Raw genomic sequence first — 16,840 nt, forward strand, 5'->3', positions numbered from 1 at the left:
GTGGACCATGTTCCCTTTCTCCATCTCTAGATCCAGTAGCCTGAGAAGAGATTCATGTGGACCTTGTCCCCTTTCTCCATCTCTAGATCTAGTAGCCTGAGAAGAGATTCATGTGGACCATGTCCCCTTTCTCCATCTCTAGATCCAGTAGCCTGAGAAGAGATTCATGTGGACCTTGTCCCCTTTCTCCATCTCTAGATCTAGTAGCCTGAGAAGAGACTCATGTGGACCTTGTCCCTTTCTCCATCTCTAGATCTAGTAGCCTGAGAAGAGACTCATGTGGACCATGTTCCCTTTCTCCATCTCTAGATCCAGTAGCCTGAGAAGAGATTCATGTGGACCGTGTCCCCTTTCTCCATCTCTAGATCTAGTAGCCTGAGAAGAGATTCATGTGGACCTTGTCCCCTTTCTCCATCTCTAGATCCAGTAGCCTGAGAAGAGATTCATGTGGACCTTGTCCCCTTTCTCCATCTCTAGATCTAGTAGCCTGAGAAGAGACTCATGTGGACCATGTCCCCTTTCTCTATCTCTAGATCTAGTAGCCTGAGAAGAGATTCATGTGGACCTTGTCCCCTTTCTCCATCTCTATATCTAGTAGCCTGAGAAGAGATTCATGTGGACCATGTCCCCTTTCTCCATCTCTAGATCCAGTAGCCTGAGAAGAGATTAATGTGGATCGTGTCCCCTTTCTCCATCTCTAGATCTAGTAGCCTGAGAAGAGACTCATGTGGACCATGTCCCCTTTCTCCATCTCTAGATCTAGTAGCCTGAGAAGAGACTCATGTGGACCATGTCCCTTTTCTCCATCTCTAGATCTAGTAGCCTGAGAAGAGACTCATGTGGACCGTGTCCCCTTTCTCCATCTCTAGATCTAGTAGCCTGAGAAGAGACTCATGTGGACCATGTCCCCTTTCTCCATCTCTAGATCTAGTAGCCTGAGAAGAGACTCATGTGGACCATGTCCCCTTTCTCCATCTCTAGATCTAGTAGCCTGAGAAGAGACTCATGTGGACCATGTCCCCTTTCTCCATCTCTAGATCTAGTAGCCTGAGAAGAGAGTCATGTGGACCATGTCCCTTTCTCCATCTCTAGATCTAGTAGCCTGAGAAGAGACTCATGTGGACAATGTCCCCTTTCTCCATCTCTAGATCTAGTAGCCTGAGAAGAGACTCATGTGGACCATGTCCCCTTTCTCCATCTCTAGATCTAGTAGCCTGAGAAGAGACTCATGTGGACCATGTCCCCTTTCTCCATCTCTAGATCGAGTAGCCTGAGAAGAGTCATGTGGACCATGTCCCCTTTCTCCATCTCTAGATCTAGTAGCCTGAGAAGAGATTCATGTGGACCGTGTCCCCTTTCTCCATCTCTAGATCTAGTAGCCTGAGAAGAGACTCATGTGGACCATGTCCCCTTTCTCCATCTCTAGATCTAGTAGCCTGAGAAGAGATTCATGTGGACCGTGTCCCCTTTCTCCATCTCTTCTCAGGCTACTAGATCTCTGTTTTTCAAGGTTCTGACAGGTGTTTACGCCCCTCTAGCCTTTATTCAGCCTTTCAGTATTGGAATAGACTGGTATATTACTCTGTGATGATCACACTTGGTATTTAGTTAGCTTAGCTGACAGTTTTCTAAGTTAACTTTAGTCGATAGTTTTCTGACGTTCTTACAATTTAAATGACTTCAAGATCTATGTTGTAAAGAATGTGAGCAGTGTTTTTACACTTGTTTTTATTCTCTCCCGATCTCCCTCCCTCTCTCCCCCTCCCCTTTCTCTCCCTCTCTTTCTCCCTCCCTCTCTCTCTCCCTCCCTCTCTCTCCCTCCTCTCTCTCCCTCCCTCTCTCTCTCTCTCTCCCTCTCTCTCTCTCTCCCTCTTTCCCCCCTCTCTCCCCCTCCCCCTTCTCTCTCCCTCCCTCTCTCCCTCCCTCTCTCTCTCCCTCCCCTCTCTCTCTCTCTCCCTCCCTCTCTCTCTCTCTCCCCTCTCTCTCTCTCTCCCTCTCTCTCCCTCTCTCTCCCTCTCTCTCCTCTCTCTCTCTCTCCCTCCCTCCTCTCCCTCTCTCTCTCCCTCCCTCCCTCTCTCTCTCTCCCTCCCTCTCTCTCTCTCTCTCTCTCTCCTCTCCCTCTCTCTCTCCCTCTCTCTCTCTCTCCCTCCTCTCTCTCCCCTCACCCTTTCTCTCCTCCTCTCTCTCCCTCCCCCTTTCTCTCCCCCCCTTTCTCTCCCTCCCCCTTTCTCTCCCTCCCCTTTCTCTCTCTCCCTCCTCTCCCCCTCTCTCCCTCTCCAGATCTGTCAGACATAGAGTTCCTGGAGGACTCGACCACAGAGAGCCTGCTGTTTAGTGGAGATGAGTACAACCAGGTAGGGTTGTCACCATACTACCATTTGTTTCTGGAAACATAGAAAACAGGAAGCAGACTGGACTCCATGGTCCTTTAGCATCCTCCTCTATGTAATAGATTGTGTGTTATAGCTTAGGAAATGTATAGATGTGACTAAGGGGGTTTGTTTTGAACCCTCCGACCAGGACTTTGACTCTCTAAACATGGAGGACTTCCAGGAGGAGGATGAGGATGGTACCCAGGAGATCGTCCGCTGTATCTGTGAGATGGACGAGGAGAATGGATTCATGATTCAGGTACTGGACTGACTGGAGCCCTCAGACTAGTGTTCTGCCTGAGGTGGGGTGGTTCTGCCTGAGGTGGGGTGGTTCTGCCTGAGGTGGGGTGGTTCTGCCTGAGGTGGGGGGTGGTTCTGCCTGAGGTGGGGTGGTTCTGCCTGAGGTGGGTGTGGTTCTGCCTGAGGTGGGTGTGGTTCTGCCTGAGGTGGGGTGGTTCTGCCTGAGGTGGGGGGTGGTTCTGCCTGAGGTGGGGTGGTTCTGCCTGAGGTGGGGTGGTTCTGCCTGAGGTGGGGTGGTTCTGCCTGAGGTGGGGTGGTTCTGCCTGAGGTGGGGTGGTTCTGCCTGAGGTGGGGGTGGTTCTGCCTGAGGTGTGGTTCTGTGGTTCTGCCTGAGGTGGAGGTGGTTCTGCCTGAGGTGGGGTGGTTCTGCCTGGGTGGTTCTGCCTGAGGTGGGGTGGTTCTGCCTGAGGTGGGTGTGGTTCTGCCTGAGGTGGGGTGGTTCTGCCTGAGGTGGGTGTGGTTCTGCCTGAGGTGGGTGTGGTTCTGCCTGAGGTGGGTGTGGTTCTGCCTGAGGTGGGTGTGGTTCTGCCTGAGGTGGGTGTGGTTCTGCCTGAGGTGGGTGTGGTTCTGCCTGAGGTGGGTGTGGTTCTGCCTGAGGTGGGGGTGGTTCTGCCTGAGGTGGGGTGGTTCTGCCTGAGGTGGGGTGGTTCTGCCTGAGGTGGGGTGGTTCTGCCTGAGGTGGGGGGTGGTTCTGCCTGAGGTGGGGGTGGTTCTGCCTGAGGTGGGGGGTGGTTCTGCCTGAGGTGGGGGTGGTTCTGCCTGAGGTGGGGTGGTTCTGCCTGAGGTGGGGGTGGTTCTGCCTGAGGTGGGGGTGGTTCTGCCTGAGGTGGGGTGGTTCTGCCTGAGGTGGGGGTGGTTCTGCCTGAGGTGGGGGTGGTTCTGCCTGAGGTGGGGTGGTTCTGCCTGAGGTGGGGTGGTTCTGCCTGAGGTGGGGGTGGTTCTGCCTGAGGTGGGGGTGGTTCTGCCTGAGGTGGGGGTGGTTCTGCCTGAGGTGGGGGTGGTTCTGCCTGAGGTGGGGGTGGTTCTGCCTGAGGTGGGGGTGGTTCTGCCTGAGGTGGGGGGTGGTTCTGCCTGAGCCTGGGTGGTTCTGTGGGGGTGGTTCTGCCTGAGGTGGGGGTGGTTCTGCCTGAGGTGGGGGTGGTTCTGCCTGAGGTGGGGGTGGTTCTGCCTGAGGTGGGGGTGGTTCTGCCTGAGGTGGGGGTGGTTCTGCCTGAGGTGGGGTGGTTCTGCCTGAGGGGGGGTGGTTCTGCCTGAGGTGGGGTGGTTCTGCCTGAGGCGGGGTGGTTCTGCCTGAGGCGGGGTGGTTCTGCCCTGAGGCGGGGTGGTTCTGCCTGAGGGGGTGGTTCTGCCTGAGGCGGGGGTGGTTCTGCCTGAGGGGGGGTGGTTCTGCCTGAGGCGGGGGTGGTTCTGCCTGAGGTGGGGTTGGAACATTCCAGTCACTTGTGGTGTAAATTCAACACCAATGACACCTGAAGTTAATATTAAATGAATCACTCTTTAGTATCAGTTAACTGGGGAGTTTACAACAAATACATGTACAAAGTACAAGTCTGCCACAAGCTCCGCCAGGGCGTTCCCTTCAGGCCTCTAATATGGGCCTCCTGAGTGGCGCAGTGGTCGAAGGTGCTACATTGCAGTGCTAGAGGCGTCACTACTGACCCTGGTTCGATCCCGGGCTGTATCACAACCGGCCGTGGTCGGGAGTCCCATAGGGCGGCGCACAATTGGCCCAGCGTTGTCTGGGTTAGTGGAGCGTTTGGCCGGGGGTGGGGGGATTTGGGGAGTGTTTCAGGAATGTGGGGGGAGTTTCTGGAATTTTCCAACTATCCCTCAGACATAACAATGGGGCATAAACATGTCTGTTGTCATGTGGGCTCCCGAGTGGCGCAGCGGTCTAAGACACAGCATCTCAGTACTAGAGGAGTCACTACAGACACCCTGGTTCAGTGGTCTAAGACACAGCATCTCAGTACTAGAGGAGTCACTACAGACACCCTGGTTCAGCGGTCTAAGACACAGCATCTCAGTACTAGAGGAGTCACTACAGACACCCTGGTTCAGTGGTCTAAGACACAGCATCTCAGTACTAGAGGAGTCACTACAGACACCCTGGTTCAGTGGTCTAAGACACAGCATCTCAGTACTAGAGGAGTCACTACAGACACCCTGGTTCAGCGGTCTAAGGCACAGCATCTCAGTACTAGAGGAGTCACTACAGACACCCTGGTTCAGCGGTCTAAGGCACAGCATCTCAGTACTAGAGGAGTCACTACAGACACCCTGGTTCAGTGGTCTAAGACACAGCATCTCAGTACTAGAGGAGTCACTACAGACACCCTGGTTCAGCGGTCTAAGGCACAGCATCTCAGTACTAGAGGAGTCACTACAGACACCCTGGTTCAGCGGTCTAAGGCACAGCATCTCAGTACTAGAGGAGTCACTACAGACACCCTGGTTCAGTGGTCTAAGACACAGCATCTCAGTACTAGAGGAGTCACTACAGACACCCTGGTTCAGCGGTCTAAGACACAGCATCTCAGTACTAGAGGAGTCACTACAGACACCCTGGTTCAGCGGTCTAAGACACAGCATCTCAGTACTAGAGGAGTCACTACAGACACCCTGGTTCAGCGGTCTAAGACACAGCATCTCAGTACTAGAGGAGTCACTACAGACACCCTGGTTCAGCGGTCTAAGGCACAGCATCTCAGTACTAGAGGAGTCACTACAGACACCCTGGTTCAGCGGTCTAAGGCACAGCATCTCAGTACTAGAGGAGTCACTACAGACACCCTGGTTCAGCGGTCTAAGGCACAGCATCTCAGTACTAGAGGAGTCACTACAGACACCCTGGTTCAGCGGTCTAAGACACAGCATCTCAGTACTAGAGGCGTCACTACAGACACCCTGGTTCAGCGGTCTAAGACACAGCATCTCAGTACTAGAGGAGTCACTACAGACACCCTGGTTCAGCGGTCTAAGACACAGCATCTCAGTACTAGAGGAGTCACTACAGACACAGCATCTCAGTACTAGAGGAGTCACTACAGACACCCTGGTTCAGCGGTCTAAGACACAGCATCTCAGTACTAGAGGAGTCACTACAGACACCCTGGTTCAGCGGTCTAAGACACAGCATCTCAGTACTAGAGGAGTCACTACAGACACCCTGGTTCAGCGGTCTAAGACACAGCATCTCAGTACTAGAGGCGTCACTACAGACACCCTGGTTCAGTGGTCTAAGGCACAGCATCTCAGTACTAGAGGAGTCACTACAGACACCCTGGTTCAGTGGTCTAAGACACAGCATCTCAGTACTAGAGGAGTCACTACAGACACCCTGGTTCAGCGGTCTAAGACACAGCATCTCAGTACTAGAGGAGTCACTACAGACACCCTGGTTCAGCGGTCTAAGACACAGCATCTCAGTACTAGAGGAGTCACTACAGACACCCTGGTTCAGTGGTCTAAGACACAGCATCTCAGTACTAGAGGCGTCACTACAGACACCCTGGTTCAGTGGTCTAAGACACAGCATCTCAGTACTAGAGGAGTCACTACAGACACCCTGGTTCAGTGGTCTAAGACACAGCATCTCAGTACTAGAGGAGTCACTACAGACACCCTGGTTCAGTGGTCTAAGACACAGCATCTCAGTACTAGAGGAGTCACTACAGACACCCTGGTTCAGTGGTCTAAGACACAGCATCTCAGTACTAGAGGAGTCACTACAGACACCCTGGTTCAGTGGTCTAAGACACAGCATCTCAGTACTGGAGGCGTCACTACAGACACCCTGGTTCAGTGGTCTAAGACACAGCATCTCAGTACTAGAGGAGTCACTACAGACACCCTGGTTCAGCGGTCTAAGGCACAGCATCTCAGTACTAGAGGAGTCACTACAGACACCCTGGTTGGAGTCCAGGCTGTGTCACAACCGGCCATGATTGGGAGTCCCATCGGGCGGTGCTCGTCCGGGTTTGGACGGGGAAGGCTGTCATTTGTAAATAAGAATTAGTTCCTAACTGGCTTGTCTAGTTAAATAAATAAATCAAATGTATTATTCATGTTTCAGACCTGGGTTCAGATAGTATTTGTTTCCACCTAAACACACACACACATTCAGTCTCTCTCTCTTCTGTGTTTCAGTGTGAGGAGTGTATGTGCTGGCAGCACAGTGTGTGTATGGGGCTTCTGGAGGATAGCATCCCAGACCAGTACATATGTTACATCTGCAGAGACCCTCCAGGTAACATCATACCCTACACTCCCCTAACCACAGATCTAGGATCAGATTACTCCCCAACCTAAACCATTAGGGGATGAAAGATAATCTCACCCTGTGTCAGTGGTTAGAGGCAACTTTTAGCCTGATCTCAGATCTGTTGTCTCCTATTGCCTGGTCCCAGATTTGTTGTCTCCTTCTCTCGCCTGGTCTCAGATCTGTTGTCTCCTTCTCTTGCCTGGTCCCAGATCTGTTGTCTCCTTTTATCTCCTGGTCCCAGATCTGTTTGTGCTCTTGACAGCTCTATTGATGTCATTGTCAAGCCAAACATGACCATGAGTGACAAGGAGTTGGTATGATAACACAAACAAACTGGCACTCAGGCTCGGCAACTTCTACCTACCCTATACAATTTACAAACCAGACTGGCACTCAGGCTAGTCAACTTCTACCTACCCTATACAATTTACAAACCAGACTGGCACTCAGGCTAGGCAACTTCTACCTACCCTATACAATTTACAAACCAGACTGGCACTCAGGCTAGGCAACTTCTACCTACCCTATACAATTTACAAACCAGACTGACACTCAGGCTAGGCAACTTCTACCTACCCTATACAATTTACAAACCAGACTGACACTCAGGCTAGGCAACTTCTACCTACCCTATACAATTTACAAACCAGACTGACACTCAGGCTAGGCAACTTCTACCTACCCTATACAATTTACAAACCAGACTGACACTCAGGCAGGGCAACTTCTACCTACCCTATACAATTTACAAACCAGACTGACACTCAGGCTAGGCAACTTCTACCTACCCTATACAATTTACAAACCAGACTGGCACTCAGGCTAGGCAACTTCTACCTACCCTATACAATTTACAAACCAGACTGGCACTCAGGCTAGGCAACTTCTACCTACCCTATACAATTTACAAACCAGACTGGCACTCAGGCTAGGCAACTTCTACCTACCCTATACAATTTACAAACCAGACTGGCACTCAGGCTAGGCAACTTCTACCTACCCTATACAATTTACAAACCAGACTGACACTCAGGCTAGGCAACTTCTACCTACCCTATACAATTTACAAACCAGACTGGCACTCAGGCTAGGCAACTTCTACCTACCCTATACAATTTACAAACCAGACTGACACTCAGGCTAGTCAACTTCTACCTACCCTATACAATTTACAAACCAGACTGACACTCAGGCTAGTCAACTTCTACCTACCCTATACAATTTACAAACCAGAGCAAAATATTCCTACATTATTATTATCATCATCAACATGTTGTTTTCCTGACATGTCCATTTGTTTTGGTTGTTTAGGTCAAAGGTGGAGTGCCAAATATCTCCATGACAAAGACTGGTTGAACAAGGGTCAGATGTACGGCTTGTCCTTCCTCTCTGAGAACTACTCTGAGCAGAACTGTAAGACCAGCGTGTCCACCCATCAGCTGTTAGCAGACGTGTTCAGTGTCAACAACGTCCTTCACGGACTACAGCTGAAGATGGACATACTACAGTAGGTCCCCTGTCAACACGTAGGGCAACGTTTTCATCACACTGAAGAGAACTGTGGAACTCATTGTCTGTAGTATGAGGTTCTGGTCAAATCTAGTGCACTATAAAGGGAATAGGGTGCCATAGGGCTCTGGTCAAATCTAGTGCACTATAAAGGGAATAGGGTGCCATAGGGCTCTGGTCAAATCTAGTGCACTATAAAAAGGGAATAGGGTGCCATAGGGTTCTGGTCAAATCTAGTGCACTATAAAAAGGGAATAGGGTGCCATAGGGTTCTGGTCAAATCTAGTGCACTATAAAGGGAATAGGGTGTCATAGGGCTCTGGTCAAATCTAGTGCACTATAAAGGGAATAGGGTGCCATAGGGTTCTGGTCAAATCTAGTGCACTATAAAAAGGGAATAGGGTGCCATAGGGTTCTGGTCAAATCTAGTGCACTATAAAGGGAATAGGGTGCCATAGGGCTCTGGTCAAATCTAGTGCACTATAAAAAGGGAATAGGGTGCCATAGGGTTCTGGTCAAATCTAGTGCACTATAAAAAGGGAATAGGGTGCCATAGGGTTCTGGTCAAATCTAGTGCACTATAAAGGGAATAGGGTGTCATAGGGCTCTGGTCAAATCTAGTGCACTATAAAGGGAATAGGGTGCCATAGGGCTCTGGTCAAATCTAGTGCACTATAAAGGGAATAGGGTGCCATAGGGCTCTGGTCAAATCTAGTGCACTATAAAGGGAATAGGGTGCTATTTGAAACGGATCCATGATCATTTGGAGTCAAAATGAACCATTACTTCCTTGTCCACCTATAGGAACAAACACAATCCCAATTTGCACTTCTGGGCTCGGTCATGGGTGAACTCTGACGAGGACCAGCCCATGGGCGGTCTCCCTGACTGCATCCACTTGACAGACAACTCTCTGAACAACCAGAACTCCTCCAAGACAGACACTTACATCACCAGCGAACACAGGTACACATTCAGCTGAGTAATACCTGCTTTCAGTAGCGATGGGCACTGGTATGGAATCAAACATGAACCATGTTGTGTTGAATTAGCCATATTGGTGCCCGTCACTAGTTTACAGTGTGTTCATCATGTATTTTATTGATCGTTGTCTTTGTAATCACTCTGCTCTACAGCTACCAGAAACCCCCCAGCCCCGGACAGCTGGAACACTGGCCCTCTACAGACCCCCACGGCTCCAACAGCCAGGAGGGAGGAGGGGTGGGGGCGGACCTGGTGATGACTAATACTAACCCCTCCACCCACTTCACAGCCAAGGAACAGGAAGTAAGAAAGGTGTTGTTGATCTTCATTGTCTCTTGTTTGTTTTTAAGACGATCACTTTATTCATCAGTTGTACATCAGGTCCAACTGGGATGTAACTTCATCTCAACCTCTCATAAAGACAATACACTACATGGAGAGGTAGGACTGTTTATCTCAACCTCTCATAAAGACAATACACTACATGGAGAGGTAGGACTGTTTATCTCAACCTCTCCTAAAGACAATACACTACATGGAGGGAGAGGTAGGACTGTTTATCTCAACCTCTCATAAAGACAATACACTACATGGAGGGAGAGGTAGGAACAGAGGACTGTTTATCTCAACCTCTCCTAAAGACAATACACTACATGGAGAGGTAGGACTGTTTATCTCAACCTCTCATAAAGACAATACACTACATGGAGAGGTAGGACTGTTTATCTCAACCTCTCATAAAGACAATACACTACATGGAGAGGTAGGACTGTTTATCTCAACCTCTCATAAAGACAATACACTACATGGAGAGGTAGGACTGTTTATCTCAACCTCTCATAAAGACAATACACTACATGGAGAGGTAGGACTGTTTATCTCAACCTCTCATAAAGACAATACACTACATGGAGAGGTAGGACTGTTTATCTCAACCTCTCCTAAAGACAATACACTACATGGAGGGAGAGGTAGGAACAGAGGACTGTTTATCTCAACCTCTCCTAAAGACAATACACTACATGGAGAGGTAGGAACAGAGGACTGTTTATCTCAACCTCTCCTAAAGACAATACACTACATGGAGAGGTAGGAACAGGGGACTGTTTATCTCAACCTCTCATAAAGACAATACACTACATGGAGAGGTAGGACTGTTTATCTCAACCTCTCCTAAAGACAATACACTACATGGAGAGGTAGGAACAGAGGACTGTTTATCCCAACCTCTCCTAAAGACAATACACTACATGGAGAGGTAGGAACAGGGGACTGTTGATCTCAACCTCTCCTAAAGACAATACACTACATGGAGAGGTAGGAACAGAGGACTGTTTATCCCAACCTCTCCTAAAGACAATACACTACATGGAGAGGTAGGAACAGGGGACTGTTGATCTCAACCTCTCCTAAAGACAATACACTACATGGAGGGAGAGGTAGGAACAGAGGACTGTTTATCTCAACCTCTCCTAAAGACAATACACTACATGGAGAGGTAGGACTGTTTATCTCAACCTCTCCTAAAGACAATACACTACATGGAGAGGTAGGAACAGGGGACTGTTTATCTCAACCTCTCCTAAAGACAATACACTACATGGAGAGGTAGGAACAGGGGACTGTTTATCTCAACCTCTCCTAAAGACAATACACTACATGGAGAGGTAGGAACAGAGGACTGTTTATCTCAACCTCTCCTAAAGACAATACACTACATGGAGAGGTAGGAACAGGGGACTGTTTATCTCAACCTCTCCTAAAGACAATACACTACATGGAGAGGTAGGAACAGGGGACTGTTTATCTCAACCTCTCATAAAGACAATACACTACATGGAAGGTAGGAACAGGGGACTGTTTATCCCAACCTCTCCTAAAGACAATACACTACATGGAGAGGTAGGAACAGGGGACTGTTTATCCCAACCTCTCCTAAAGACAATACACTACATGGAGAGGTAGGACTGTTTATCTCAACCTCTCATAAAGACAATACACTACATGGAGAGGTAGGAACAGGGGACTGTTTATCCCAACCTCTCATAAAGACAATACACTACATGGAGAGGTAGGAACAGGGGACTGTTTATCTCAACCTCTCATAAAGACAATACACTACATGGAAGGTAGGAACAGGGGACTGTTTATCCCAACCTCTCCTAAAGACAATACACTACATGGAAGGTAGGAACAGGGGACTGTTTATCTCAACCTCTCATAAAGACAATACACTACATGGAGAGGTAGGAACAGGGGGTGTCCGTGGAGTTAAGTGCACAACGGCAAGCCGTGGTATCTAGGGTTTGATACATGTAACCCCTCCGAGTTGCCAGCTGACTTACGGGACAGATTTGTCCTGTCAGACCCGGGATTCGAACTGGCAACCCTCTGGTTGCTGTCTCGCCTCACTAACCACTAGGCTATCGGCTTTCATCTAAAAATAATTAACTGTAAAATGTGTTGATCAATTTTGATTAGATTTGTGTGGTTGAGTTAATGCTGTGTGTTGTCAACAGAAGACAACTGCCCTGGCTGTGCCTGGCTCCCTGGCTATGCCTGGCTGTCTGAATGAGAGGGGACCAGACTCAGTGCTGGCTGTGCCTGGCTGTCTGAATGAGAGGGGACCAGACTCAGTGGAACATGCCAGGAACTGTCTCCAGTGGCAGATGAACCTCCTCACTCACATAGAAGATGTTCAGAACCAGGTGGCAGGCAGGATGGACCTCATAGAGAAGGAGCTTGATGGTAAATGTGGTGTTCTGGGTGGTCTAGAGAAGGAGCTTGATGGTAAATGTGGTGTTCTGGGTGGTCTAGAGTAGGAGCTTGATGGTAAATGGGGTGGTCTAGAGTAGGAGCTTGATGGTAAATGGGGTGGTCTAGAGTAGGAGCTTGATGGTAAATGGGGTGGTCTAGAGTAGGAGCTTGATGGTAAATGGGGTGGTCTAGAGTAGGAGCTTGATGGTAAATGGGGTGGTCTAGAGAAGGAGCTTGATGGTAAATGGGGTGGTCTAGAGAAGGAGCTTGATGGTAAATGGGATGGTCTGGGTGTTCTAGAGAAGGAGCATGATGGTAAATGGGATGGTCTGGGTGTTCTAGAGAAGGAGCATGATGGTAAATGGGATGGTCTGGGTGTTCTAGAGAAGGAGCATGATGGTAAATGGGATGGTCCACTAAATACACTGTCCTATCCTATAGACTAATACACTGTCCTATCCTATAGACTAATACACTGTCCTATCCTATAGACTAATACACTGTCCTATCCTATAGACTAATACACTGTCCTATCCTATAGACTAATACACTGTCCTATCCTATACACTAATAATACACTGTCCTATCCTATACACTAATACTGTCCTATCCTATACATGAATAATACACTGTCCTATCCTATAGACTAATACTGTCCTATCCTATACATGAATAATACACAGTCCTATCCTATAGAATAATACACTGTCCTATCCTATACATGAATAATACACTGTCCTATCCTATAGACTAATACACTGTCCTATCCTATACATGAATAATACACTGTCCTATCCTATACATGAATAATACACTGTCCTATCCTATACATGAATAATACACTGTCCTATCCTATACATGAATAATACACTGTCCTATCCTATACATGAATAATACACTGTCCTATCCTATACATGAATAATACACTGTCCTATCCTATACATGAATAATACACTGTCCTATCCTATACATGAATAATACACTGTCCTATCCTATACACTAATAATACTGTCCTATCCTATACACTAATAATACTGTCCTATCCTATACACTAATAATACTGTCCTATCCTATACACTAATAATACACTGTCCTATCCTATAGACTAATAATACTGTCCTATCCTATAGACTAATACTGTCCTATCCTATAGACTAATACTGTCCTATCCTATACATGAATAAAACACTGTCCTATCCTATACATGAATAAAACACTGTCCTATCCTATAGACTAATACTGTCCTATCCTATACATGAATAAAACACTGTCCTATCCTATAGACTAATACTGTCCTATCCTATACATGAATAATACACTGTCCTATCCTATACATGAATAATACACTGTCCTATCCTATAGACTAATAATACTGTCCTATCCTATACATGAATAATACACTGTCCTATCCTATACATGAATAATACACTGTCCTATCCTATAGACTAATACACTGTCCTATCCTATACATGAATAATACACTGTCCTATCCTATAGAATAATACACTGTCCTATCCTATACATGAATAATACACTGTCCTATCCTATAGACTAATACACTGTCCTATCCTATACATGAATAATACACTGTCCTATCCTATACATGAATAATACACTGTCCTATCCTATACATGAATAATACACTGTCCTATCCTATACATGAATAATACACTGTCCTATCCTATACATGAATAATACACTGTCCTATCCTATAGAATAATACACTGTCCTATCCTATAGACTAATACACTGTCCTATCCTATACATTAATAATACACTGTCCTATCCTATAGACTAATACACTGTCCTATTCTATACATGAATAATACACTGTCCTATCCTATAGACTAATACTGTCCTATCCTATAGACTAATAATACTGTCCTATCCTATAGACTAATACACTGTCCTATTCTATACATGAATAATACACTGTCCTATCCTATAGACTAATACTGTCCTATCCTATAGACTAATACACTGTCCTATCCTATAGAATAATACACTGTCCTATCCTATATAATAATACTGTCCTATCCTATAGACTAATACACTGTCCTATCCTATAGACTAATACACTGTCCTATCCTATACATGAATAATACACTGTCCTATCCTATAGACTAATACACTGTCCTATCCTATACATGAATAATACACTGTCCTATCCTATAGACTAATACACTGTCCTATCCTATACATGAATAATACACTGTCCTATCCTATAGACTAATACACTGTCCTATCCTATAGACTAATACACTGTCCTATCCTATAGACTAATACACTGTCCTATCCTATACATGAATAATACACTGTCCTATCCTATAGACTAATACACTGTCCTATCCTATACATGAATAATACACTGTCCTATCCTATACATGAATAAAACACTGTCCTATCCTATACATGAATAAAACACTGTCCTATCCTATACATGAATAAAACACTGTCCTATCCTATACATGAATAAAACACTGTCCTATCTTATACATGAATAATACATTGTCCTATCCTACACACTAATAATACACTGTCCTATCCTATACATGAATAAAACACTGTCCTATCCTATAGACTAATACTGTCCTATCCTATACATGAATAATACACTGTCCTATCCTATACATGAATAATACACTGTCCTATCCTATACATGAATAATACACTGTCCTATCCTATACATGAATAATACACTGTCCTATCCTATACATGAATAATACACTGTCCTATCCTATACATGAATAATACACTGTCCTATCCTGTAGACTAATACTGTCCTATCCTATACATGAATAATACACTGTCCTATCCTATACATGAATAATACACTGTCCTATCCTATACATGAATAATACACTGTCCTATCCTATACATGAATAATACACTGTCCTATCCTATACATGAATAATACACTGTCTTATCCTATACATGAATAATACACTGTCCTATCCTATACATGAATAATACACTGTCCTATCCTATACATGAATAATACACTGTCCTATCCTATACATGAATAATACACTGTCCTATCCTATACATGAATAATACACTGTCCTATCCTATACATGAATAATACTGTCCTATCCTATACATGAATAATACACTGTCATATCCTATAGACTAATACTGTCCTATCCCTAATACTGTCCTATCCTATAGACTAATACTGTCCTATCCTATACATGAATAATAATACCGTCCTATAGACTAATATAGACTAATATAGACTAATACTAATATAGACTAATACTGTCCTATCCTATACATGAATAATACACTGTCCTATCCTATAGACTAATACTGTCCTATCCTATACATGAATAATACACTGTCCTATCCTATATACTAATACTGTCCTATCCTATAGACTAATACTGTCCTATCCTATACATGAATAATACACTGTCCTATCCTATAGACTAATACTGTCCTATCCTATAGACTAATACTGTCCTATCCTATACATGAATAATACACTGTCCTATCCTATAGACTAATACTGTCCTATCCTATAGACTAATACTGTCCTATCCTATACATGAATAAAACACTGTCCTATCCTATACATGAATAAAACACTGTCCTATCCTATAGACTAACACTGTCCTATCCTATACATGAATAAAACACTGTCCTATCCTATACATGAATAAAACACTGTCCTATCCTATAGACTAATACTGTCCTATCCTATAGACTAATACTGTCCTATCCTATACATGAATAAAACACTGTCCTATCCTATAGACTAATACTGTCCTATCCTATAGACTAATACTGTGCTATCCTATACATGAATAAAACACTGTCCTATCCTATACATGAATAAAACACTGTCCTATCCTATAGACTAATACTGTCCTATCCTATACATGAATAAAACACTGTCCTATCCTATACATGAATAATACACTGTCCTATCCTATACATGAATAATACACTGTCCTATCCTATACATGAATAATACACTGTCCTATCCTATACATGAATAATACACTGTCCTATCCTATAGAATAATACTGTCCTATCCTATATATGAATAATACACTGTCCTATCCTATACATGAATAATACACTGTCCTATCCTATAGACGAATACACTGTCCTATCCTATACATGAATAATACACTGTCCTATCCTATACATGAATAATACTGTCCTATCCTATAGACTAATACTGTCCTATCCTATATATGAATAATACACTGTCCTATCCTATACATGAATAATACACTGTCCTATCCTATACATGAATAATACACTGTCCTATCCTATAGACTAATACTGTCCTATCCTATATATGAATAATACACTGTCCTATCCTATACATGAATAATACACTGTCCTATCCTATAGACTAATACACTGTCCTATCCTATACACTAATACACTGTCCTATCCTATACATGAATAATACACTGTCCTATCCTATACATGAATAATACACTGTCCTATCCTATACATGAATAATACACTGTCCTATCCTATACATGAATAATACACTGTCCTATCCTATAGACTAATACACTGTCCTATCCTATACATGAATAATACACTGTCCTATCCTATAGACTAATACACTGTCCTATCCTATACATGAATAATACACTGTCCTATCCTATAGACGAATAATACACTGTCCTAT

General features: G+C 45.3%; 1 protein-coding gene and 1 long non-coding RNA gene across 13 annotated transcripts in view; one reads left to right on the plus strand and one right to left on the minus strand.

The window, feature by feature from the left end:
- Positions 1-16,840, plus strand: part of phf20l1 (PHD finger protein 20 like 1) — a 78,862-nt gene that overhangs the window by 53,088 nt on the left and 8,934 nt on the right. For 5 of the 7 annotated variants that reach the window (XM_052516327.1, XM_052516332.1, XM_052516334.1 and 2 more), the window contains 7 exons: positions 2,281-2,354; positions 2,521-2,631; positions 6,822-6,921; positions 8,248-8,443; positions 9,250-9,411; positions 9,582-9,741; positions 11,949-12,177. In XM_052516327.1, the coding sequence (XP_052372287.1) occupies positions 2,281-2,354; positions 2,521-2,631; positions 6,822-6,921; positions 8,248-8,443; positions 9,250-9,411; positions 9,582-9,741; positions 11,949-12,177 (1,032 nt within the window). The remainder of the gene's footprint in view (positions 1-2,280; positions 2,355-2,520; positions 2,632-6,821; positions 6,922-8,247; positions 8,444-9,249; positions 9,412-9,581; positions 9,742-11,948; positions 12,178-16,840) is intronic. The other 2 variants (XM_052516328.1, XM_052516330.1) reach the window with 2 other exon arrangements.
- Positions 9,834-11,942, minus strand: LOC127928850 (uncharacterized). 6 transcript variants are annotated; one of them, XR_008132456.1, is made up of 7 exons: positions 11,529-11,942; positions 11,360-11,469; positions 11,125-11,242; positions 10,897-11,065; positions 10,547-10,597; positions 10,060-10,365; positions 9,834-9,941 (listed from the first exon to the last, which is right to left on the minus strand). It is a non-coding gene; the product is annotated as an uncharacterized LOC127928850 (long non-coding RNA). The 6 variants fall into 6 exon arrangements; XR_008132455.1 differs by having other exon boundaries at positions 10,897-11,242; XR_008132459.1 differs by lacking the exon at positions 11,125-11,242 and having other exon boundaries at positions 10,897-10,947; positions 11,529-11,941.

The sequence above is a fragment of the Oncorhynchus keta genome, unplaced genomic scaffold (assembly GCF_023373465.1).
Source record: "Oncorhynchus keta strain PuntledgeMale-10-30-2019 unplaced genomic scaffold, Oket_V2 Un_scaffold_4321_pilon_pilon, whole genome shotgun sequence".
Taxonomy (NCBI): Eukaryota; Metazoa; Chordata; class Actinopteri; order Salmoniformes; family Salmonidae; genus Oncorhynchus; species Oncorhynchus keta.